This window comes from Symphalangus syndactylus, chromosome 14, assembly GCF_028878055.3.
Source record: "Symphalangus syndactylus isolate Jambi chromosome 14, NHGRI_mSymSyn1-v2.1_pri, whole genome shotgun sequence".
Taxonomy (NCBI): domain Eukaryota; kingdom Metazoa; phylum Chordata; class Mammalia; order Primates; family Hylobatidae; genus Symphalangus; species Symphalangus syndactylus.
In genome coordinates, this window is record NC_072436.2 from 41,387,443 (window position 1) to 41,413,533 (window position 26,091).

Sequence of the window (26,091 nt, forward strand, 5' to 3'; positions counted from 1 at the left end):
CGAGGGTTCTCAGCCTCTCTGTTCTACAACCAACCCACTCTGCACACATCCTTCCTGATCTCTCAAGTGCCTCCCACTCCTGCTGCAGACATTCCTTGTCAACTTAAGACGTTCTTTCCCACTCTGCCAGGAATCAGCCTCAGAAACCTCAACCCAGTCCTCCAGGAAGCCACTGCTGATGGACAGGATTCAACACTGGGGTGAAACCTGAGCCAGTTATTTTCCATCTGCGCCCCTGCCCCCCAACCCACTCTCTGCACCTGAGAGGCTGACTGGTTTTCAGCTGGGGTTGGCAAATGACAGTGACCCAGCCTGAGGAGTCCTGACCTGCCTGGATATGGTTCTGTTGGTGGCTGTGTCCTTGATCAGAGCCACAATCTATCAGGCTCTGATGAGCCCCCTCACTTCCTGTACCCCTCAAGCCAGGGGTAGTGATGCCCCCGACTCTTGTCCCTCCCTGGGTGCTCCCCTCCTTGTTGTCCTCAGCTACCATCAAACAAGGCTGGTGCTGTAGAGCCCGACCTCACTAAGACGTAAGTGCCTGTAAGGTGCTACCCCTTTCAGAGGTGGACTTACAGGTGGCCACACAGGGTCATGGAGTCTCATGGGTTCCTCCAGATTACATAACATGGGTGACCACCTAGCCACTCTGCCTTTAGATCCAGCCCTAGCTGAAGGAATTGTTGAGTGGATAGAATTGACCAGACCTTGAAAAAAAACACAAAACCCAGTTACTCAAATAAAGTCAGAAAAGACTAGTTGCCAAGATGGTTAAGGAACTCATTTTCCTATTTATGTAGATGATGATGTGGCCTGACCTTTGAGAAGCCCTTTGGTTGGTGGCTTTTTAAAAATCGAATGTATCTGAAACTTTGACTCTCCTAACCACCTCACTCCTGATTGTGAGGTCCTAGGGGTTCACCACAGCAGCAGGCGGCTGGTGCAGACGGCACTCTCTAGCCTCACTCACCTTCACAGCTCTTCCCGTCGGCCAGAGTTCGGTATCCGCTGGGGCAGGTGCAACGGTAAGAGCCCGGGGTGTTCACACAGGCATGCATGCAGAGCCGGGGGCGCCCCTCCTGCCCGTAGAGCTCACACTCGTTCACATCTGCAGACAGAAGTGCTCACTGTGACTCCAGGAGCCGTGCAGCAGGTGTTGCTAGCTGTGACTCAGAACAGTCTTGCCTCAATTCCTGGAGGCAATGGCAGCTGCAGTTAAGTGGCTGGGCCTCGGGCAGCCATGCCCTACCCCCAGCAGAGCACGCACAAGAGGAGCAGGTGTGCTTCCCTTTCTCCTAAGCCGAGGGCCCAGAGGGCTAAAAGGAGGAGTCAGAGGGAGCTGACGTCCTAGGCCCTAGAAGCAGGCTGAAGACACCTGGGGAGACCCTGCAGAGGCTGGCAAATCAAGCCTATTCCCAGAAAGTAGGGATGGGTTAACAGCCCCATGTTAACTCTCTTTATCTTTGAGAATGGAATAAGAGGGCCTCCTTTCTGTGCTGTAAAATGAGGCTATTAGCACCAACTGACCAGATCTCAGATTTGAACTCCTGCTTTGCATTGTTTGGGGAGAGAACTCTGGTAATCAGGAGAGCACAGCAAAACTGAGCCGTCAGGAAAGCTAAGCCCAGAGGGGACCAAGGAATGAGTCCCACACCCCTACCCAGCTCCGGGCCCTCTCTACCAACACAGCGATTTAAGCTCCTCCTTGCCACCCGTAGATGTGATTCCAGCCAGGACGGAGGTGATGGAGGGTCTCAAGGCTCTCCTGAACCAAGCGCGTGTGGCTTGGGCATAGGCTGGACCAGGTTCTGAGGTGGGGCGAGCTCTGATTTCTATGAATTAGCTGCCTTCTAGCAATCATTAGGTCAACACTTACCTATAATGCAAAGTGGCCAGGCCTTCTGAGGCCGCGCGCAGGAAGCCACCCGTGCCGGCAGGAGGGCGGTGGGTGAGAGCCCCTTCCCCGCCCCATGTCCTCCCCGTGCTGTCCCCAGTGTCCTGGCGGAGCCCGCGCCTACCCTGGCAGACGCTGTCGCCGGCGGCGCCGCTCAGGTGGAATCCGGCCTCGCAGCTGCAGTGCTGAGCCCGCTCCACCTGCGCACAGCGCGGCGCGCGGCTGAAGGCAGAGTCGCCGGCCACGCTGCCCTCGGGGGCGGCTGCGGGGAGAAGACACGCTCAGTGCTGGGCCGTGGCGCACCTGCCGTGGGCCCAGCCTTGGGTAGGGGCCGGGAGCAGAACCAAGACGGAGGCACGGCCCCTTCTCAAAGAGCTTACTCTGGAGTAGGGAAAGGAAAGACAAGTAATTAACCACAAACCCAGACTACCCGTCCAGGGCCCACCCAAAGGGGGCGCAGGACAGGAAGTGCACTCGAATAGAATGGTGCATGAAAATGCAGGCCACCAAGCTGCACCCCGAGGACAGCTAGGGCAAATCCACGTTTTCACTTAAAAAAACTTGAACACCCCAAAATTCTAATAGTGATCACTAGAGTTTAAAACCATGGGCCACTATTTTTTGTTTCTTTGTGTGTGTGTGTATTTTTTATTTTATTATTTTTAATTTTAGGTTTGAAGACCTTCAAAATGTGAAGGTTTGTTACATAGATAAACACGTGTCACAGGGGATTGTTGTACACATTACCCAGGTATTAAGCCCAGTACCCAATAGTTACCTTTTCTACTCCTCTCCCTCCTCCCCAACCCCTCAAGTAGACCCCAGTGTCTGTTGTTTCCTTCTTTGTGTTCATAAGTTGTTATCAATTAGCTCCCAGTTATAAGTGAGAACATGCAGTATTTGGTTTTCTGTTCCTATGTTAGTTTGCTAAGGATGGTAGCCTCCAGCTCCATCCATGTTTCCACAAAAGACATGATCTCATTCTTTTTTGTGGCTGCATAATATTCCATGATGTATATGTACCACATTTTCTTTTCTTTTCTTTTCTTTTTTTTTGAGACAGAGTCTCACTCTGTTGCCCAGGCTGGAGTGCAGTGGCACGATCTCCGCTCACTGCAAGCTCTGCCTCCCGGGTTCATGCCATTCTCCTGCCTCAGCCTCCCAAGTAGCTGGGACTACAGGTGCCCGCCACCACGCCGGGCTAATTTTTTTGTATTTTTTTAGTAGAGATGGGGTTTCACCATGTTAGCCAGCATGGTCTTGATCTCCTGACCTCGTGATCTGCCCGCCTAGGCCTCCCAAAGTGCTGGAATTACAGGCATGAGCCACCTCGCCCAGCCCCATGTACCGCGTTTTCTTTATCCAGTCTGTTATTGATGAGCATTTAGGTTGGTTCCATGTCTTTGCTATTGCAACGAATATTCGAGTGCATGTGTCTTTATGGTAGAATGTTTTGTGTTGCTCTGGGTATATACCCAGTAATAGGATCGCTGGGTCAAGTGGTAGTTCTGCTTTTAGCTCTTTGAGGAATCACCATACTGCTTTCCACAATGGTTGAACTAATTTACACTCCCACCAACAGTGTTTAAGGGTTTCCTTTTCTCCACAACCTCTCCAGGATCTGTTACTTTTTGGCTTTTTAATAATGGCCATTCTGAGGGGTGTGAGATAGTATCTCACACCAGATAGTTTTGATTTGCATTTCTTTAATCATCAGCGATATGGAGCTTTTTTTTCATATGCTTGTTGGCCGGATGTAGGTTTTCTTTTGAGAAGTGTCTGTTCATGTATGTTGCCCACTTTTTAATGGGGTTGTTTGTTTTTCTCTTGTAAATTTAAGTTCCTTATAGACACTGGATATTAGACCTTTGTCAGATGCATAGTTTGCAAATATTTTCTCCCATTCTGTAGGTTGCCTGTTTACTCCTTTGATATTTTCTTTTGCTATGCAGAAGCTCTTAAGTTTAATTAGAATCCATTTGTCAATTTTTGCTTTTGTTGTAATTGCTTTTGGTATCTTTGTCATGAAATCTTTGCCCATTCCTCTGTCAGGATGGTATTGCCTATGTTGTCTTCCAGGGTTTTTGTAGTTTTGGGTTTTACATCTAACTCTTTAATCCATCTTGAGTTGATTTTTGTCTATGGTGTAAGAAGTGGTTCAGTTTCAGTCTTCTGCATATGGCTAGCCAGATATCCCAGCACCATTTATTGAATAGGAGTCTTTTCCCCATTCTTGTTTCTGTCAGCTTTGTCAAAGATCAGATGGTCATAGATGTGTGGCCTTATTTCTGTGCTCTCTATTCCATTTCATTGGTCTATGTGCCTGTTTTTGTACCAGTACCATGCTGTTTTGGTCACTGTAGCCTTGTGGTATAGTTTGAAGTTGGGTAATGTGGTTCCTTTAGCTTTGTTCTTTTTGCTTAGGATTGCCTTGGGTATTCGGGATCTTTTTGGGTTCCATATGCATGTTAAAATAATTTTTCTAGTTCTGTGAAGAATGTCTTTGGTAGTTTGATAGGAATAGCATTGAATCTATAAGTTGTTTTGGGCAGTGTAGCCATTTTAATGATATTGATTCTTTGTATCCATAAGCATGGAATGTTTTTTCATTTGTCTGTGTCTTCTCTGTTTTTTTGAGCCATGTTTTGTAATTCTCATTATAGAGATCTTTCACCTCCCTGGTTAGCTGTATTCCTAGGTAGTTTATTTGTGTGTGTATGGCAATTGTGAATAGGATTGTCTTTCTGATTTGGCTCTCAGTGTGGTTGTTGGTGGTATATAGGAATGCTAGTGATTTTTCTACATTGATTTTGTATCCTGCAACTTTGCTGAAGTTGTTTATCAGCTGAAGGAACTTTTGGGCCAAGACTTTGGGATTTTCTAGATATAGAATCATGTCGTCTGCAAACAGAGATAGTTTGATTTCCTCTTTTCCTGTTTGGATGCCCTTTATTTCTTTCTCTTGCCTGATTGCTCCGGCCAGGACTTCCAATACTCTTCCAATACTATGTTGAATAGAAGTGGTGAGAGAGGGCATCCCTGTCTTGTGCCAATTTTCAAGGAGAATGCTTTCAGCTTTTGCCCATTCAGTACAATGTTGGCTGTGAGTTTGTCATAGATGGCTCTTATTATTTTGAGGTCTGTTCCTTCAATACCTAGTTTGTTGAGAGTTTTTAACATGAAGAGATATTGAATTTCATCAAAAGCCTTTTTGCATCTATTGGGATAATCATGTGGTTTTGCTTTTAGTTCTGTTTATGTGATGAATCACATTTATTGATTTTTATATGTTGAATCAACCTTGTATCCCGGGGAGGAAGCCTACTTGATCATGGTGGATTAGCTTTTTGATGTGCTGCTGGATTTGGTTTGCAAGTATTTTGTTGAGGATTTTTGTATCAATGTTCATCAAGGATATTGGCCTGACGTTTTCTTTTTTTGTTGTGTCTCTGCCAGGTTTTGGTATCAAGATGACTCTGGCCTCATAGAATCAGTTGGGGAGAGGTCCCTCCTCCTCAGTTTTTTGGAATAGTTTCTGTAGGAATGGTACCAGCTCTTCTTTGTACATCTGGTAGAATTTGGCTGTGAATCCATCAGGTCCTGGGCTTTTTTGGTTGGTAGGCTATTTATGACCAATTCAATTTCAGAGCTCATTATTGGTCTGTTCATGGGCCACTGTTTTTTGTTCCTGGTTTTTTTGTTTGTTTGTTTTCTTTTTTTTCTTTTTTTTTTTTTTTTGGTATTTCTTGTACTCTTCTAAAGTGTTCACATTTTTGGTTTTTACCAAGAACATAAATTTCTCTTTCTCTCTCTCTTTCTTTCTTTCTTTTCCGTCTTTCTTTCTTTCCTTTCTTTCTTTCCTTTTCTTTCTTTCTTTCTTTCTTTCTTTCTTTCTTTCTTTCTTTCTTTCTTTCCAGAGTCTCCTTTCTTTCCTTTCTTTCTTTCCCTCTTTGTTTCTTTCTTTTTTTCCAGAGTCTCCTTTCTTTCCTTTCTTTCTTTCTTTCCTTTCTTTCTTTCTCTTTCTTTCTTTCTCTCTCTCTCTTTCTTTCTCTTTCTTTCTTTCTCTTTCTTTCTCTTTCTTTCCTTCCTTCCTTCCTTCCTTCCTTCCTTCCTTCCTTCCTTCCTTCCTTCCTTCTTTCCTTCTTTCCTTCTTTCTCTTTCTTTCTTCTTTCTTGACAGAGTCTCGCTGTGTCACCCAGGCTGGAATGCAGTGGCATGATCTCAGTTCACTGCAACCTCTATCTCCCGCATTCAAACGATTCTCCTGCCTCAGCCTCTGAGCAGCTGGAATTACAGGTGCACGTCACCACACCCTGCTATTTTTTTTTGTATTGTTGGTAGAGACAGGGTTTTACCATGTTGGCCAGGCTGGTCTCAAACTCCTAACCTCAAATGATCCACCCACCTCAGCCTCCCAAAGTGCTGGGATTACAGGCATGAGTCATCATGCTTGGCCAAATTATATTTCTAATCAGGGAAAAATGTTATTTTTCTGAAAGTTTTTCAAGGATTGATGGGAATCAAACACAAGTGGACAAATCCTGCATGATTCTACTTAGATGAGGTCCCTAGAGCAGTCAGACTCACAGAGACAGAAAGAAGAATGAATGGTGATTACCAGGGGCTGTGGGGAGGGCAATGGGGAGTTGTCCTGTTATGGGTACAGAAGCTCAGTTTTGCAAGACAAAAAGAATTCTGGAGCTGGATGGTGGTGATGGTCGCACAACAATGTGAATGTGATTAATGCCACTGAGCTGCACAGTTTAAAAAGATTAAACTGGTAAATTTTATATGTATTTTATCATCATAAAAAATAGGGTGAATGGATTTTTAAAAAAGGAATTGGAGGGATGCCCTCCAGGGAACTGGAATGGTGTGGACCAGCTGATGGGAAGGAAGGTGTCAGGCTGAGGGACAAGGTGAGCAAGAGCACAGATGTGTGATGGCTGTTCATGGAGACTATGAGGATAGGGGCTGGCTTCGGATGTGCCTGCTTGCTTCCCCTCCTTCCCATTCCTGGGGAAGATTCTGGTCATGGGGACACTTTATAACAGGCCCCCCGGACCTGAGCAACAATTGTCTAAGGATCCTTGGGCGGGCATGGTGGCTCGCACCTGTAATCCCAGCACTTTCGGAGGGCAAGGCAGGCAGATCACTTGAGGTCAGGAGTTGGAGACCAGCCTGGCCAACATGGTGAAACCCCGTCTCTACTAAAAATACAAATATTAGGCAGGAGTGGTGGCAGACACCTGTAATCCCAGCTACTCAGGAGGCTGAGGCAGGAGAATCACCTGAACTCAGGAGGCGGAGGTTGCAGTGAGCTGAGATGGTGCTACTGCACACCAGCCTGGGCAACAGAGTGAGACTCCATCTCAAAAAAAAAAAAAAAAAAAAAAAAAAAAAAAAAAAAAAAAAAAATCCCACAGTGGGAGGAAACCCTAAAGAGTGGGGTTTAGAACATTCAGTGACCAGGACTGGCATATTTAGGGCAGAAGGGAACGCATTTCTTTTTCTCTCTTATTTGTAAACAAGGGGAGAGGCAGTGAGGTATCCAAGAAAGCCCTGTCTCTGGCCTCAGTTTCCATAGAAAGTAGTCCCAGGGACAGGAGCTGTAAGGGGCCTCTGAGCTCGGGAGGACAGCCTCATTCTGAGAAAGAGCCCAGCCAGCTGACTCAGCTGAACTGAATCAAGGCATATTAAGCAGCAAATCTCTTGGGGCACTATTTAAACCCGACCTTGGGCTGGGTCCAATGCCAGGATCATAAGTATTGATAAAGCTCTTATCCACTGGACACTGCACTAGCCCCAATGTCCCTTTCCCCCACAGATATTTCATACAGAAATAAAGACAAACAGGCATAACACACCAGACTTTTCTGGCGAAGGAATAGGACATCTTTGGGGCTGAATGAAATCTTGGTTGCAGCATGCTGCGGGAACCCCTGTCCATCCTCCACAGATTCCTTATCATTGGATTTTCTTGCCATATGCAAAACCAGGCACCACGTGACTTCTTAGACCCTCTGGGTCGAGATATGTTGAGACTCAAGATGTGAATAATAATCTCAAAACCAGTCAAATGTATAGTTATCCAGCTCTCAAAATACTTGGGCCTGCATCAATAGCTGCTAATTTTGCAGGATGTGATGGGAACACTGGAAAGAAAAGGTGGTTCTGCTGGCGGAAGAAATGCTGACCAAGCAAAGGTGGCAACAGTGAAACTTCTCGGGCCACATTCCCAATCTAGGGGATTTTTAGGTTGGGAGTCAGTTCTTGCACTTGTGTTTTCTACTATAAGAAGGATCAAAACTCTGGTTGCATCAAAGAGTTAAGCTCTGTCAAGCGACCACTTTACAACCACATTAAAAACCAGAGGGATCGATGGATGTGAAACAGAGAGGAAAAGCTACATCTTTGAGAGGGGGACTGAGCTCCCTACATGTCTGCATTTGGTGACCTATGCCTAGGGTCCTCCTCTCCCCACAGCAGGATGTCCTCACCTAACCCCACGGTGGCTACGTACCAGTCTGGGCCTGATGCTGACAGCGGTTCCCAGTCCTTCCTGGAGGACAAATGCATCTGTACTGGTTGACTCCTTCTACACACGTACCACCATTTTGACAAGGCTGGCTGGAGCATTCACTGATATCTAGGAAGATAAATAATTTTCAAATATAAGGATGCGAGTTCTAGGTCTAAAACAAATACAATTTTAAACCGATGAAGGGTTAACTTCCTTTACATTGTGGGATAACTCCCACTTTCTACCTGACCCCACCCACTGTTTCCACCCTCTCCACCTGCAAGAGCTGCCAGGGGGCCAATGGTGCTTATATGCAGCCCTATTGCATCTCCATTCAGCAGGCCCTGCACCCAGGCACACACTGCCCACCTGGGGCTCTGCATGCAGGAGCTGGCCTATGACCTGGCCATACTCTGCCCACAGGCACCATTTTCTAATTTGCAAAGGTGCAGTGTAGACAGCTGTAGCCAGACAGAGGTGGCTACCTGTGGGCATCTGCCCACGTTGCCTTTGAGTCATGCCCTGCAACCCACAAACCCTCTCCTCCATCAGCCAGCACCTGGGAGAAACACTTTTAAACAGGAACAAAATTCAGTGCAGTTATAAAGGGGAGGGATGGCCCACTGGAATGTCCAGGGTTGGGGAAGACAAATTCTCCGAATTCCCACCCAGAAGTCCTACTGTGCTAGACCAGGTAAGAGTTTTTTGATATTTCCTTATTGTTGGTAAAGGGAGATGTTCCTTGCTCATCTACACAACATTTCTGTGGAAAAGGTCTTTGTAGAGAGAGAATGTTATTTTAAAAACTCAATAGACTTTTTTTTTCTGGGTGGTAGGCTTATACGCGATTTTTCTTTGCTTATAATTTTTTGTATTCTTCCCTTTCCCCATAATAATCATGTGTACATTTTTTAATTAGAAAAAAAAATGATTCTTTTAAAATCTAGAGGCCACATGTTAGCTGGGCATGGTGGTGGGTGCCTATAATCCCAGCTACTTGGGAGGCTGAGGCAGGAGAATCGCTTGAACCCGGGAGGCGGAGGTTGCAGTGCGCCGGGATGGCGCCACTGCACTCCAGCCTGGGTGACAGAATGAGAGTCCATCTCAAAAACAAAAAACAAACCAAACAAACAAAAAAACCCCATAGGCCACATGTGCTTGTTATGAATTCCCTAAGCTCAGTTTTAGTGCACAGAAATAGGCCATTTCCATCAGAAAGTGGCTTGTCAGTTCACTGACTTGACCACATTATCTTCAGAAAGAAAACTGAAAACACCTTGTTGGCATAAAAGCAGCCTTTCCTGGGTGTCTATCAAGAGGAAGAAACAGGTTCTTTGTTCCTAATGAGAAAGACAGACTTGTTTTGGGTGGAATGGGAGGGACTTAGGCTTCCCTTAAGCCTCCTGGAGATTGGGATGTCATTAGACCCCTACACAGTTTCTATTTGTTGCCAAAAGACAGACTGCCCGAATGCTGCTCATCCCTAGAGAAGGAGCCATTTCAGTTTCTCAGTAACCTCAGCCTGGTTGCACTGTCCCTCATACATTCTGTTTGCAGATGACCGGTTTCTAGGAATGCGTCTGAAATGACTGTACACAAATGCTTGGGGTTGCTTAGAGCTTGGGGTTGCTGTTTCTATCCATTGTCCAGCTCCATCACTGCCCACCAGCATAGTCTGGAAGTGGGCAGATCACTAGGCCATGAAGTTGTGGGCAGAGAGCCAGAAAATGTGAACACCAGTATCTTGTAGCTTGGCCCCAGTAGGGCCAGTGCTGTGTTCTCTCCTTTGCTGCCCACCAAAAGAAGGCATTGAGCCTGATCTGTACCTGAACCGTGTGGATGGGGGTTGGGGATCATCGGTGCAGCACAGAAATGCACAGGTGTCCAGAGACCGTACACCCTGTCTCCTTCTCTGGATCCACCCAGCATATTCATTTCTAGACAGGCTGCATTGAGACTCTCTTTATCTCTTATCTTGATATGCAGTCGGAGGCACCCAATGGCCTGATGTCCAGCCCGTCACCCGCTCTGTCCTGATTGAAGGACAGTTGTCATCACACCCACGAGTGTCCCATGCTGTGGCATTCAGTCAAGTGCATGGCAGGGGCTGGCAAGCCAAAGCCCAGATGATAATTCTGCTTTCATCTGCTGTTTCGTGAGCACTTACTGTTTTCATGAAGCCCAGCTAAGGATTTTATATGCATGACCGAACTTTTTTGTTTTATTTGTAATTCCTTCGTTTTTTCTTTTATTTCTAATTCCTTCCTGGGTTCTATCAACTCATTTCCTGTTTTTCATTTTTCCAATCACCTCATTTTTGAGGGTTTTCTCATTTTTATCTAAACTGTTCTTTCCTTGCTTTTATCTTTTAAACATTTCTTTCAGCTTGTGATTCTCTAGGTTATAGTTTTTATCTGTTTTATGGGCATGTCTTTCCGGCATTTCTTTATTGTCTATAGAAATTTTACTCTTTTTTTATAATATCCTCTAAGGAATTTGTCAAGAATCCTTTTCATTACTCATAATTAAGTGAAATATTTCCCCATATAGCTTTGCTAACTTCATGACTCTGAAATTCTCACTTCACTTCTGTTGTTTTTCCAACGTGAGCAAACACAGGCCCTCACACTTTCTCAGCTCTGCCTCCTTTGCACTTTTGTCTGGATGACCATCTCTTTCATTTCCACCTATTTTCCTTGTTGTGCATAGTTTGGACTCTCCTCCTCTTAAAGTCTCCTTAATATTAAGACTTTGCCCTGGAAAATTTTGGAGGTTCCTATGGGGCAGGCTGTTCCAGCAACTGAAACTTCCTGTTGAAAAGATGAACTTAAAGCCGGGTGTGGTGGCTCACACCTGTAATCCCAGCACTTTGGGAGGTTGAGGTGCGTGGATCACTTGAGGTCAGGAGTTCAAGACCAGCCTGGCCAAAATGGCGAAACCTCGTCTTTACTAAAAATACAAAAAATTAGCCGGGCGTGGTGGTGGGCACCTGTAGTCCCAGCTGCTTGGAAGGCTGAGGCAGGAGAATTGCTTGAACCTGGGAGGCAGAGGTTGCATGAGCCGAGATCAAGCCACTGCTCTCCAGCCTGGGCGACAGAGTGAGACTCCATTTCAAAAAAAAAAAAAGAGAAAAAAGAAAAGGTGAATTCCATACCTGAGAAAACTGACCAAAAAAGGCTGGCACTGAGACAGATCCTAATCAAATGACTGAATTTTAAAGAAAAAAATATACTTTGGGGGCATTCAGGCAAAAAGACCAATATAATAGCACAACAGCATCAGTTTAAAACAGAAGACACAGAGTGACATATTTAAGATACTCAAGAAAAATGTGAGATAGGTGTTTTATATCCAATGAAACTAATAACCAGTAAAAAAGCTGCACACTTTTTGAAAGTGGGAAAACTCAGGAAATTGCTCTAACTAGACAGACATCAGAATGAGGATGGCAGTGACACTCGCTGAGGCAGAAGAGACGTTATCAACCAATTCTAAGTTATAAAACTGATTTGGACCCTGATTCAAACAAAGTGTTAAAAAAGTGTGAGACAATTGGGGGAATTTTTACTCTAATTAGATATTGATGATATTAAGGAATTTGCTGTGTTAATCACTGGATTTTAGGTATATAAGTTCATTCTACTATTCTCTGTAGTTTGGTGTGTTTGAACCTTTCCATAGTGAAAAAATCTTTTAAGATGCTTAATGGCCGGGTGTGATGGCTTGCGCCTGTAATCCTAGCACTTTGGGATGCCAAGGCGGGCGGATCATGAGGTCAGGAGATCGAGACCATCCTGGCTAACATGGTGAAATGCCGTCTTTAATAAAAATACAAAAAATTTAGCTGGGCGTGGTGGCAGGCGCCTGTAGTCCCAGCTACTCCGGAGGCTGAGGCAGGAGAATGGCGTGAACCCGGGAGGTGGAGCTTGCAGTGAGCCAAGATCATGCCATTTAATAAAGCCTAAAATAGCCCTTACGAGGAAGTGCTTCCTAATCATAAAGAGTTACATTTAGAAAGAAGAAGTAATGAAAAATTGCTCATGTTAATATCTATACACAGATGATACTGAATATGTGCGACTTGGATGTATTTGTATGTGCTTAGATAAAAGACTAGAAGGAAATTCATCTTTTTTTCATTAATTTAATCATTTGGTAAATCAGCCAGCCAGTCAGTTACTCAGTACCTATTTATTGAGTGACTACTATATATTTAGAAGGCAGCTCTTTCTACTCAAATTCTTTTTTTAAAGGTCTCGGGGGAAAGGCCTCATGATACAGAAAGTGAGATGGACTGAAGCTCTGCTCCCTTCTCACTGCAAAATGCCTTTCCAAAACTCCATCCAGCAGCACTGGCCCTGCTTTCCACAGCCTCCCCGAAGTCTGCCTCTCCCGGCCCTTCCTGTCTCCTTTCGCCCTCCCCCTTCTCCATTTGACTCCTCAATGCCCTGCAGGTCTCTGCCTGAGTCACGTTTCTGTCTCCACCCTCTCCTTGCAGGTCCTCCTACCACTGCCCATGAATTTCAGTACTATCTTATGCTAATAACTCCCAACTGGGTATCTCCAACCCTGCTGCTGCCTTGAGCTCCAGACGATGTCTACCCATCTAGGGTGAAATGAATGGATCTCCACTAGGGTGTCTGTCGCACAGCCATTTTAACTTAATATGTCCAAAATGGAATTCTGATCAATGACCCACACACGAGCTGCTTAAAAACAAACCACATCCATCACTCAGTCTTCATTATCTCTGTAAATGACGCCCTCCACACCATCAACCAAGCCTGAGCCTGGGAGCCTTGATTTCTCCTCCTGGCTCACAGCCCACATGGGATGGCAGCAAATTCCATCAGTTCTGTCTCGAAAAATACCTAGATTCTCCACTACCACAATCTCTCCCCTGGACTTCTGCAATAGCCACCTATGTGTTTTCCCAGCTTCCATTCTTGTCATCTCCAATGCATTCTCTATGCAGCAGCGACACTTGTCTTAACCCTGTTTATTGCACTTAGAACTAAAATCCCACCACCTGCATGGCCCATGACTACAGTGCTAGCCTGCGTGTCTCTCCACCTCGCCTGGCTCACTCTCAGCTCATATAATCTCCACCAACAAGGTTCTATAATTTCGTTTTTCATTTCCTCAAATGTACCAAATTCTTCCCTTCCCTAGGGGTCTTTGCTCATTCTCCTTCCTTTTCTTTTCTTTTCTTTTTTTTTTTTTTTTTTCACTTTCGAGACAGGGTCTCACTCTCTCACCCAGGCTGGAGTGCAGTAGCATGATCTCGACTCATTGCAATCTCTGCCTCCCGGGTTCAAGTGATTCTCCCAGCTCAGCCTCCAGAGTAGCTGGGATTACAGGCGCATGCCACCACGCCTGGCTAATTTTTGTATTTTTAGTACAGAGGAGGTTTTGCCAAGTTGGCCAGGCTGGTCTCGAACTCCTGACCTCAAGTGATCCACTCACCTTTTCTTTTTCTTTTCTGTTTTTTTTTTGTTTTATTTTGTTTTGTTTGTTTTCGTTTTTTTTGAGACGGAGTTTTGCTCTTGTCACCCAGGCTGGAGTGCAATGGTGTGATCTCAGCTCACCGCAATCTCCGCCTCCCGGGTTCAAGCGATTCTCCTGCTTCAGCCTCCCAAGTAGCTGAGATTACAGGTGCCTGCACGCCCAGCTAACTTTTTGCATTTTTAGTAGAGACGGGGTTTCACCATGTTGGCCAGGCTGGTCTCGAACTCCTGACCTCAAGTGATCCGCCCACCTCGGCCTCCCAAAGTGCTGGGATTACAGGCATGAACCACCGCGCCTGGCCCCTCCTTCCTTTTCTTTAAACAGTGTCTGCCCTGTGCTGCCCAATTACCTGCTCTTTGCCTGGCTAGATCCCGTTCCTCCTTTCATCTCAGTGTCATTGTCCCCTGCTCAGAGGCCCTCAACTGCTCCTTGCCCCATGCTGTTTACTCTGTCCCTTGTTAGGTCATATGTGGCCCTCACCACAAACATCAGCTCGCTTCCCTTGGTGTGTGGCTGCCTGCTTTGCCTTGCCTGCCCTCTTAGCCTGTGCACCCCAGAGGCCAGGGTCGTGTCTGTGGGATTTGGTATTGAGTCCCTAGCATCTGGCACACTGCTTTGTGCATGGCTGATGCTCAGTAAAAATTGGCTGAATAAAAGAATGAAGGTTAAAAATAAAGGGTGGGGACGACTGACAAAGATTCCTTTTCACCAGCATGATGATAAGTGACAACAGTATTTATATCTCTTAAATTCGTTTCTTTGGTTACCCATGTTGTCAAAGGCACAAGATCTTCAGCTATGGTTCCCAATTCAGAAAGCTTTACATCTTAACAACATGGCCTTCAGAGAAAGGAGGAGGAAAAAAGGAAAATAAAGGAGAAATGGAGAAAGCCAAGTGGCTGCTTTCCACTCTGGAGTTCTGGAGTCCACCTATGCCTGCTGTTTTTTTGTTTTGTTTCGTTTTGTTTTGTTTGTTTTTGTTTGTTTTTCTCTCGAGACGGAGTCTTGCTGTGTCACTCAGGCTGTAGTGCAGTGGTGTGATTTCGGCTCACTGCAACTTCTGCCTCCCAGGTTCAAGCAATCCTCCCTGCCTCAGCCTCCTGAGTAGCTGGGATTACAGGTGCCCACCACCATGCCTAGCTAATTTTTGTATTTTTTAGTAGAGACGGGGTTTCGCCATGTTGGCCAGGCTGGTCTTGAACTCCTGACTCAGGTGATCTGCCGCCCTGGCCTCACAGAGTGCTGGGATTATAGGCGTGAGCCACCGCGCCTGGCCTGCCTGCTGTTTTTTAACGGCGTAATTGTGTGTAATTTCCTTCCCTGCCAAGTTGGGTTCATCACTGTCTTTCCAAGCAGCTGACTAGGGTTGGAGTGAGGGACAATTATGACAGCACTGACAAATTTGTCACTGGCACTGATATTTTGGGCCTTGAAATGAATTATCTGTAATTAAGAAGATTACGCCCCACCCCCCTCCGTGTTCATAACACATGGCGACCACACGACTGGTGGTTTGGAGCATGCAGTGGGTGTGCTCAGTGGTTGCTGATAAGTTTCTAGGTTTGGTCACTAGATTGTTGAGTTCCAGCCTGTGTCCCATCCACATCCTTAATACTGTCACAATTGGTCATCAAACAGCAGTCAGGAGCACTATTTCTCCCTCCTGGCAGGTTTGGCTGGCACCACTTTGAGGCTCTTGCTGGAGACAACATCCATGAATCACATCAGTTCCTGCTGAGAACAGAAGTGTCGGTGCAGGCACAGTCTACTCACTTAGGAGGGGCCATGGCCAGCAGCTGCTGGAGCAGCTTGGTTGTAACACATGAGTATTTTTGTTCAATCACCACCCTGGGGTCAATGCCCAGGCCCCATCTACGCTTCAAGAGAAGAAAAATCTCCATCTAAGATCTCATCCTGGACTGGCCATCACCTTGTTCCCTGAGTTAGTCCTTCCCAAGTTTTTGATAGCACATGCTGCCCGAGTAGGCATCTCCAAGGTGGGCTGCACCATGCAGCTCTTTGGTGTGGAAGTCAGGGAAGAAGGAAAAAGGGCTACGCAGGAGGCTATGGGGAGATGAGAGACGAGCACAAGGTGCATCTGGAATGAGCTGGTACGTCCAAGGGCAAGACTCGGGAGGATACCACGTTGGACCACGGGAAAGGTCAGTAGGCTTGCTGGACGCCTGGCAGGTGGGACCGTCTGCTCTGCACCGTGGTCCTCCAGGCAAAGTCCGCCCTCCACATCTCAAGAAAGGGAAGTCTGCCCAGCAGGGCTGTGGGCTTTGATCTTTGTAAGAGTTGGCTTGGCCTTCCCAAAACATCAGGGCAAGTAGCAGTGAACGTAACGTAACGTAACGTAACGTAACATAACATAACAGGTGTCTTCCCTGGACAGAGATGACACACATACATCTGTCTACTGTTTTGCCTGTGGCTGGCAGTCATTCTGACTGGTTTGGGCCCAGAATGCATTAGCACTTCAAAATTTTCAATATATTTTCTGCTTCTGGCAATAGCAAGAACGAACCAAGTGGTGCTTCTCAAAATTTAGTTAACAGCAGTATTACTCAGGGAACATATTAAAAATGCAGATGTTTTGGGTCTCATCTATAAAAGTCCTGACTGGATAGGTCTTTTGAGACCTCAGAATCTGTCTTTTATGGGCTTCCTGGGTGACTCTGGAGCACCTGAATGTTTGAGATCACGGCACAAGTTAGGACGCGGCAGGACCCTCTTTTCCATTGAGGGGGTCCTGCTGCAGCGAGGCAGGTGCAAATGCATAACTAAAGCACCCACGGTCAAGAAGGAAGCTCGTGGACACACCCAGGATCCTCTAGGAAGGCATTCTTGGCCAGCCACTAGGATGGAGATGGACTGTGGGGAGCGCTTTGGGTCTCCACCTTTGTCAAGTAACCACGTGTTCCTTTGCTTGAGTCACTTCTCACGACTATGTTCCCGGGCCTCCAGTGTTTTATATCTATCTCCCTAAAAAGGCATTCTTTCTGCTATCTTCTCTGATGAACTCATCTTTTCATCTTAATCACATGATGTGCATTGTAGTATGTCACCACTGAGGACAGAATATTTGGATAATATCTAAGCAAGCAAGAAAAAACAGCACACACATAAGTAAGATGTGCTTTCACTTGCAGCACCGCTTGGGGGCGCATGGGCAGGTGCAGCCTTTCTGCCAAGTGGCAGGCAGTGCTCAGTTCAAAGCGAGCCTGAAGCCAGTAGGCCCCCTCCAGCCACAGATACACAGGCCAGAGACAAAGTCACACAATAAGAAGGCCTTGTCAACATTGTTTGTGGTGGCTGGGAGTTGACTGCAATCAGGTGTCCATGGCAGGGGGTGGACAGATCAGATGTGGGGGTGCATGCCAGAGAGGACGAGGCACCTATCAGAGGCACTGGAGCAGACTGCACGTGGCAATGCAAATGGGTCCTGAAAGTGCTGAGTAGACCGAGAAGGAAACCAACCAGGGTCTGTAACTCAATCTGTAAATTGAAAATACTGACACCCAAAGCAATAAAAATGAAACATCTGTGTGTACACACCTCCCCTGCCATGGCTTATCACCCAGGAGGTGCTTAACCTGGCTTGAGATCTTTCAGAGTCAAGTAAGTAAATACCAGATATTGGCATTGCCCCTGTTTTGTTTGCATGTTACATGACTTGTATTTCCTGGCTGGTTCCTAGGTGGGTCTGAGAGCTGGTCATCAACCTTTGAACCATCATCACTCTTTCCAGGGGTCAGGAAAGAGAAGCCTAAATTGTAAATGTGGTTCTGGTTCCCCTGAGCTTCTCACGGCAATCCATGCTCATCTTTAGGGATGGCATACTTTCTGGAGTTCCTCTATGTTTTCAAGTAATTTAAGCATCCAAAATCCTCTCTTGGCCAGGTGCGGTGGATCACACCTGTAATCCCAGCATTTTGGGAGGCCAAGGCAGGCAGATAACTTGAGGCCAGGAGTTTGAGACCAGTCTGGCCAACATGGCGAAATCCCTTTTCTACTAAAAATACAAAAGTTAGCTGAACGTGGTGGTGGGCACCTGTAGTCCCAGCTACTCAGGAGGCTGAGGCTGGAGAATCACTGGAACCCGGGAGGCGGAGGTTGCAGTGAGCTGAGATTATGCCACTGCACTCCAGCCTGGGCAACACAGCGAGACTCCATCTCAAACAAAAACAAAAACAAAGTCCTCTCTCTACTCTGCTCTTTGCAATCTTCTTGTTTATATAATGTCCGTGTTTCTCCTTCAACTCTTTAGCTAGAATCATGGACATTCTGCCTCAGCAGATGTCCCACGAACCTTGCTCTGAAAATGACTGGTGACTGGTAGCCAAGATTTTTTTGACCATGGGTTTTTGAAAAGCCAACAGATTTTTTGTGCCAAGGCTGATTTTCCTCTATATCAAAAAAGTGCTGTTTTTAAACCTAGCACAGAGAGAAGCCTTTTCATGCCCCCCCACACACAGTGGACTCTCCTGGAGCCTGTTGATACCAAGTCCCAGTGCAGACAGAAAGGACACCTGAGGGGTTTCCTCAGCCCCAGAGGATACCAGCAGCCTCACAGACAGACTGCGGGCCCAGAACGGAGCAGCCACAGGAGCATCATCCTGCAGTACCTTCCTCTGGTCCCTTTCCCCAACCCACGAGCAGCTTCTTGCCCTCACATTGATAAGAACAAGTCACTGGTGTCCAGAGCACAGAGTGGTGTGAAGGAGTGCAGACTCTGGGGTCAGAGTGTCCAGGTGTGAAGCATCTTAACTGTGCCCCCCACCCCCCAGCTGTGTAACCTTGGGCAAGTTCTTTAACCTCTGTGTGCCTCAATTTCCCCATATGCAAAACAAGACTAAATTATTGTGAAGGTACAGTGAGCTCATACAGATAGAGACCAGCGCCAACCCGGCATGGAGGTGAGTGATCAGGCACATTGGCTGCTGTTCTGTGGTTGAGGAATGATTAAGGAACCAAGCAGAAAATGTTCCAAGCAATGACCCTTTCTATGCAAGAAACCCTTGCTATGCTGTCATGGGTCCGGCGCAGTGGGATGGGAAGGAGAGACGATACCTCTACAGCGGGGCTGCTCCCCTGTCCAGGTGCCATTGGGAAGACACACGATGCTGCTGGGCCCAACCAGCTGGAACCCAGGGTTGCAGGTAAAATGGACTTCGTGATCCACTAAGTACTTGCTTCCAAACTTTCTGCCATCTGTGGGGGTGTTCAGATCCGGGCAGGAAACTGTAAGGAGAGATGGAAGGATTACGAGCTCCTCATCCTGGACCACAGCCCTTAGACATTACTGAATTGCAGGACTTCCCATCTTGAAGTGCCCTCTGTTGCATGCCTGCTGCAGGCTGTGCACTGTGCTGGTCATTCTGCATGCTGCGTCTCATCAAGTCCCCAGAGCTCTGTTGGGGATGGGTGGTACGATGCCTGCTTAGCAAAAGGTGATGAGACTGGGGCTCAGAGACACTAAGTGCTGTGTGCAAGGCCTCGAAGCATGGGAGGCCCACCCTGCAAGGATCCGCCTCATCACTGCCACTTACTCACTCTGATTTTCTGGAGCTCCAACTCCACTGGGTTTCTTTAGGTCTCCTGAACAGGCCAGGCTCAGCCCCAGCTCCAGGCCTGGGATTTTGCCCTTCTCTCTGCCTAGAATGTTCTTTCCTCAGAGCTTCCACAACTGGCTCCTTCTCACTCTCCAGGTCTCCACTCATATGCCACCACCTCCCCGCATGTTCCCTGGCCACCGTGCCTAACCCAGACCTCCCCAGACACTCTTCCCCAGGCGCTCACTCTGCTCTCTTCTCAGTATTTGTAACCATCCGAATTTTCTTATTGACTTGCTTCTTTCTACGTGTGTTGTCAGTTCTCTCCATCAGAATGCATCTGGCCTATGTTCCTGTGTATCCCCAGGACCAGCCCACTGCCTGGCACACAGTGAATACTGGATAAATCATAAATCATTCTTGAACAAATTAATGAATGGAGCCTTATCTATTGCATCTTTACTATGTGCCAGGCACTATATTAGGCACTTGGGCTAGATCCATGAACAAAATAGACAAAACCCAACCCTCAGGAAGCCCACCTTCAACAGGGGAGATAATAAGCAGTGGTGAAGGGTGGGGCCATGTAGAAAATGAAAGCAGGGAATGGTGCTGGAGATGCCGGAGAGAGGGGATCATTTTGAATACAGTGGTCAGGGCAGGCCTCACCAGAATGAGTTGAAGGTGAAGGCATAGCCAGACAGATGTCTGAGGAGGGTAGAGGGACAGCTGATCAAACATCCTGAGATGGGGATGTGCCTGGCAGGTCTGAGGAATGTCAAGGAGGCAACAGGACTGGAATAGAGTGGACGAGGTGGAAAGTAGTTAGACATGAGTCAGGCAACAGGAACAAGACGGCTCAGAGTTACACGGGGCATTGGAAAGAAAACAAAAAGGCCATGCAACTTGTTCTCCGTGTGAGACCAGGCCACTGGAGGTTTGAGCTCAGGCAGGAAGCAGCCTGACTCTCAGCAGCACTCCTGCTGCGGTTTGATTGTGAAGTGCCCATACAAGAGGAAGGGGAGGGAAGCTCAGGACAGGGTAGTAGCTGAGCATGAGGGACATGGTTCGAATCCTGGCTGCTCTGTGAAGATTTCCCGAAGGACTGACGTGGTTGGAGAGAGACGGGGTGAAACTAGCCTGTTCCTCTTCTTTTTGCAACAGAGCATCATGCATGGGCAACAAGCCAATGCCCAAAGTTAGGATGGCTTGGATTTGGATTCAGTTCAGACGGAAATTCAGAGCCACTTCTAAAATGCATTCAAGGTAAATTCCAAGTGTCATTTACCATGTTCATATTTTAAACAGGCAAAAACAGAACTTGCTTCAGCTGTGCAGGTCAAAGCAAGTGACAGAGTCACTGAGCATCCCCCATAAGGATGCACTGATCAGGGGTGTCCTGGACCAGAGGCCGCTAAGGAGCGTGATGGGCCTCCCTGTCCAGGAGTGCAGCTGGCAGGATGCTGTAGCTCTGCCCCAAATCCCACCTGGGCCAGACACAACCTGGGCTTCTTCGAGGAGCAGACGTGGCAGCCTGAGCTGGGGCGGAGGGAGATACCGGACCCTCCAAGGATGCTTGGTGGCCTTTGGTGATTGGGGAATATCTACCCATTGCTGCATCGTCTTCCTTGAGTAAAGCTCCAAGTTGGCCCCCAGTGGTAATAACCTTGTGAGTAGGAAGCAAGTGAGAGTTCACGTCCCAGGACTCAGCTGCTCCCGGGGTGCTGCCTCAGCCTCTGAAATAGATTATGGTTCTTTTTTTTTTTAAATCTAGTACTTTATTGTGTTAAAGGGTTTTAAAATGCATTGGGGGAAAATAGTAGGGTCTCTTTGGGGATGAAAAATCTTTAAAAACCTCAACAAAGGAAAACTACCTACAACTCACAAATACACCATACCTGAGTAGATTGAACAGTATCTGGCACTTAGTAGATGCTCAATAAATGTGAATGGAGTGGATTAATGGATACAAATTAATTAAAAATCAATTTGTAGTCACATCCCAAACAGGAGCTGAAGGCCCTTCTCTAGTGACAGTAGGAGAACGTGTCCTTTGGTTGATTCTGTTCACGAGGAGCACATCCTACTGAGTGTGCAGAGCCATAGTGAAGCTCCCTGCGCCTTCCGAGGTGAAGTTAGCATGTAAGGAGTGAGATCCACAGTTAAGCAGTCTCAGCAACATGGGGACATAAATCCGCTGAGACTGCTCTGGATGAGCCCTGAAGCTGATGGGTTGTGATGATGCACCCAGGAAAGAAAGACCAGGAAAATAGGAGGGAGATACTTCATATGGAAGCCAGAAAGGAAGACCAAGAATTCTCCAGAACTAGAAATTATTCTTCCTGACTCCCAGCAAATTCCCTTAAAAGAGGCCTGGCACAGGAGCATCTGCCTGTAATCCCAGCACTTTGGGAAGCCGAGGCTGGAGGATCGCTTGAGCCTGGGGGTTCAAGATCAGCTTGGGCAACATAGTGAGACCCCATCTTTACAAACATTTTCAAAATCAGGTGCAGTGGTGTGCACCTGTAATCCTAGCTACTTAGGAGGCTGAGGTGAGAGGATCGCTTGAGCCTGGGAGGCTGCAGTGAACTAGGATCACTCCACTGCTCTCCAGCCTGGGTGACAGAGCGAGACCTTGTCTCTCTTTTAAAAAGCAATCAGGTAGTTTTCCCACTATGTGCCATTTGATCTGGGCAGGTGTCTGACTTTCTTCCAGGTGCAGGCCCAACCCCCACCACACCCTGAAAAGGGATCCTGACAGCTGCCTGTCCTCTGCAGGGCTGTCACAGGATCAGCCTCTGCGTGCATAAAGTACCTAGCACAGTGTCCCCCACACACTTAGAGATACAATACATGATGGCAATTTTTTAAAAAGAGAATTTGCCACTTTAAAAAGTGTTGTACATTCAGAGATGAAAGCCCCTGAATCTTGGGAAGGAGGATGGATAATGTAATAACAACTGCCTTTCTATCTGTCTAGTGGGCAGGGGAATTGTATAACATTCCCTGTGGGCTCCACTGAAACTCCCAGGGACCGCAGGCAGCTCTGACCCCATGAAAACAAGGAAGGCTTTGTGGAGCCAAGCTTTGAGCAGGAAAAAAAAAAAAAAAAAAAAACAATCACCAGATCAGGGACCTCTGACTGCTAACTCTCTTGTCTTGGCCTCAGTTTCCTCATCTGGAGCAGGAAGCAAAGACACCCTGCCTGCCCCATGGAGTTGGGGTGTGTAGAGCCCCAGTGAGGGCTTGGGCCTCACAGTGCCTTGGAAAGTGTGAGGCTTGGCTGGTGGTTATTTCTGCAGCTGTGGAGCCAAGGAAAACAGGAACGGACTCAGTGCCATTGAGAGCTGGATTTGCCACCATCATCTCCGAGAAGGTAGGAAATCCACCGCCTTCCCCAGGAAACTTCAACTCACTCAACAAAGACAACCCTTGATAAATGTGTCTGCAGTGAGTAAATGATGTCAGATATGCCACAGGCTCCTGACTTTGAATGAGCATGATGACTGCCCCCTGCCCCCCAGCACCCTAAGAGACCGGAGGAAAACCAGCCACGCATCTCTGGACCTTGGCGGTGTGAAAGCTGTTACAGGGCAAGCAGGAAAAAGTGCCCCTGTGTCTGTCAGAGTCCTGCCCTCATGGGAGGGAGTCTGGGGTGCCCGCTGTAGCCTCATCAGACAAGTGGAGCTTGTCCTCAGCAGCCCTTCCCTCCCAACTGCCCTGGTACTAACGGGGACTCCCTGGAGGGTGCACTTTCACGCCTGAAGCACTGGAGCCAACCTTGTTCATGGACTGGATCCAGTGTATTGCACTGGCATGGGCTGGGGATGTGTGTGTGTGTGTGTGTGTGTGCACGCACAGAGGGTGTGGAGAAACTCAGTGCTTTCCACTCAACTCTGCTATGAACTTAAAACTGCTCTAAAAATTATATTAAAGTAAAATCAAAAATGAAAACAAAACCAAAACTGGATCCAACTTGTGGATGGGGAAGGGAAAAGCAGTGCGTGATCTAAAAGTGGTGCCTTGCAACAGTTTGGTCAGTACGAAGACATGATAGTTGTTAAAGCCAGAATGAAAAGGCTTAAGAAGAAAAGGGGTGACATTCAGGCCGAGGGAGAAGAAAGAGGGCAGCTGCCTTTCTAATGTACTCACCCCACCCCCACTGCCACCAACCAGGGTTAAAAATGGGCCACAGATTGGCCAGTTGCGGTGGTTCACGCCTGTAATCCCAGCACTTTGGGAGGCTGAGGCGGGCGGATCACGAGGCCAGGAGATCAAGACCATCCTGGTTAACAGTGAAACCCCGTCTCTACTAAAAACACAAAAAATTAGTCAGGCGTGGTGGCGGGCGCCTGTGGTCCCAGTTACTCGGGAGGCTGAGGCAGGAGAATGGAGTGAACCTGGGAGGCGGAGCTTGCAGTGAGCTGAGATCGCGCCACTGCACTCCAGCCTGGGCAACAGAGCGAGACTCTATCTCAGGAAAAAAAAAAAAAAGGGCCACAGAGGGAAGATGGAAGGGTGACGAAGGGGCCTCCGGCTGGGAGCGTCTGGGGGAAGGTGCTTGAGTGCTGCACTGCCACCCCAGCAGTGCCGACGTGGGGACCCACCTGGAGGGGCATCTGGGGCCACCCTGCTCACAGAATTCTGCAGCGCGGCCAGCCGGCTCTTCATGTGGCGGATGCCCTCGGCGAAGCGTGTCTCCTGGCCCTTCAGCAGCTGCTGCAGCTGGCGGATGGCCGAGAGGAGCTGCTGTTTGCTGAGACAGTTCTGCGGAGAGAAGACATCGCCACCACCACCCATTGAGACTGACTCAGCCTCACATGCTCGTCTGAGCTTCCGAAATCACCGAAGCCACGGGGTCCAAACTGCGTTTGAGGCTCACTAAACGCAAGGTGAAAGTGACCTGCTGCTGGACAGCACTCGTATGGTAGCCCCAGTTCACTCCTTAAGAAAAACAAAATGCAGGCAGGACGGATGACTCTAAATGACCGGGTGGGTGAACAGTTATTTGAACCCAAAGAGCCTTATAATCACTATGCTGCCACTCTGAGAGACTCTCTCTAATTCTTCACTCTAAGTTAATGCTCTGAAACCCCTGGGCCTTGGCATTTTCTTTCTGTCACTCTTAGACATTTTTAAAAGCAAAGGGCCAATAATACATGTAAAACAGGCAAAACAGAAATGCCCAATGGTTCCTATTCTTTAAAGACATAGAACAGGGAAAATAAGAAAAAAAAACTCACTAGAGTTAACGAGGCATTCAATAAAAGTCAGTGTTCAGTTCTGATAATTTTTTTAAGCCATAGAAAGGCAGAAAATGGAGGATCATGCTTATGATAAAGGCTACCTAACTTAAAGCAGCATCCAGCATCATACTTTTTGTTTGCTTGTTTAAAGAACAGAAACTTATTTCCTCACAGTTCTGGGGCTAGAAGTCCAAGATCAAGGCATCGGCAGTGTTAGTTTCCAGTGATGTCTTCTAGATGGCAGATGGCCACTCTCCCCAGGTGCCAGCATTCTACTTAATGCTAAAATTCTCAAGGTTTCCCGGCCAGGTACGGTGACTCCTGCCTGTAATCCCAGCACTTTGGGTGGTCAAGGTGGATGGATTGCTTGAGGCCAGAAGTTCGAGACCAGCCTGTGCAATATAGTGAGACCTCATCTTTACAAAAAAAATAAAAAATTCAGGCCGGGCGCGGTGGCTCACGCTTATAATCCCAGCACTTTGGGAGGCTGAGGCAGGCGGATCACGAGGTCAGGAGATCGAGACCACGGTGAAACCCCGTCTCTACTAAAAATACAAAAAAATTAGCCTGGCGTGGTGGCGGGCGCCTGTAGTCCAGATACTCGGAGAGGCTGAGGCAGGAGAATGGCGTGAACCTGGGAGGTGGAGCTTGCAGTGAGTCGAGATGGCGCCACTGCACTCCAGCCTGGGCAACAGAGCAAGACTCCATCTCAAAAAAAAAATAAAAATAAAAAAAATAAAAAATTCAGCTGGGTGCAGTGGTTCACGCCTGTAATTCTAGCACTTTGGGAGGCTGAGCTGAGCGGATCATGTGAGGTCAGAAGTTCGAAACCAGCCTGGCCAACATGGTGAAACCCAGTCTCAACTAAAAATATGTTAAAAATTAGCCGGGCATGGTGGCGGGTGCCTGTAATCCCAGCTACTCGGGAGGCTGAGGCAGGAGAATCGCTTGAACCTGGGGGCAGAGGTTGCAGTGAGCCGAGATTGCACCACTGCACTCCAGCCTGGGCAACACAGCAAGACTCTGTCTCAAAATAATAAATAAAATAAAATAAAATAAAATAAAATAATTAAAACAAAAAAATTAGCCGAGCCCAGTGGTGTATGCCTGTAGTGCCAGCTACTTGGAAGGCTGAGGTGGGAGGATTGCCTGAGACTGGGAGGGAGGTTGCAGTGAGCTGCAGTCACATCACTGCACTCCAGCCTGGATAATATTGAAACCCTATCTCAACAATAACAACAACAACAAAACCAAACTAAATATTTCCAATCTCAACTGCCTTTAAGAACCAGGACAGGCTGGGTGCGGTGGCTCATGCCTGTAATCCCAGCACTTTGGGATCACTTGCATCCAGGAGTTCAAGAC

At 47.4% G+C, this 26,091-nt stretch overlaps 1 protein-coding gene and 1 long non-coding RNA gene across 5 annotated transcripts in view; one reads left to right on the forward strand and one right to left on the reverse strand.

The window, feature by feature from the left end:
- FBLN7 (fibulin 7) overlaps positions 1-26,091 on the reverse strand; it is a 49,223-nt gene that overhangs the window by 4,414 nt on the left and 18,718 nt on the right. Inside the window, exons 2-6 of one of the 3 annotated variants that reach the window (XM_055243343.2) lie at positions 24,088-24,247; positions 18,999-19,169; positions 8,418-8,543; positions 2,019-2,156; positions 971-1,108 (exon numbers count right to left, since the gene is read on the reverse strand). In XM_055243343.2, the coding sequence (XP_055099318.1) occupies positions 971-1,108; positions 2,019-2,156; positions 8,418-8,543; positions 18,999-19,169; positions 24,088-24,247 (733 nt within the window). The remainder of the gene's footprint in view (positions 1-970; positions 1,109-2,018; positions 2,157-8,417; positions 8,544-18,998; positions 19,170-24,087; positions 24,248-26,091) is intronic. The other 2 variants (XM_055243344.2, XM_055243345.2) reach the window with 2 other exon arrangements.
- On the forward strand, positions 863-23,439 carry LOC134732352 (uncharacterized). Of its 2 annotated transcripts, none has more exons than XR_010115407.1 (3): positions 863-1,025; positions 15,596-20,746; positions 22,650-23,439. It is a non-coding gene; the product is annotated as an uncharacterized lncRNA (long non-coding RNA). The 2 variants fall into 2 exon arrangements; XR_010115408.1 differs by lacking the exon at positions 22,650-23,439 and adding an exon at positions 21,476-21,488 and having other exon boundaries at positions 889-1,025.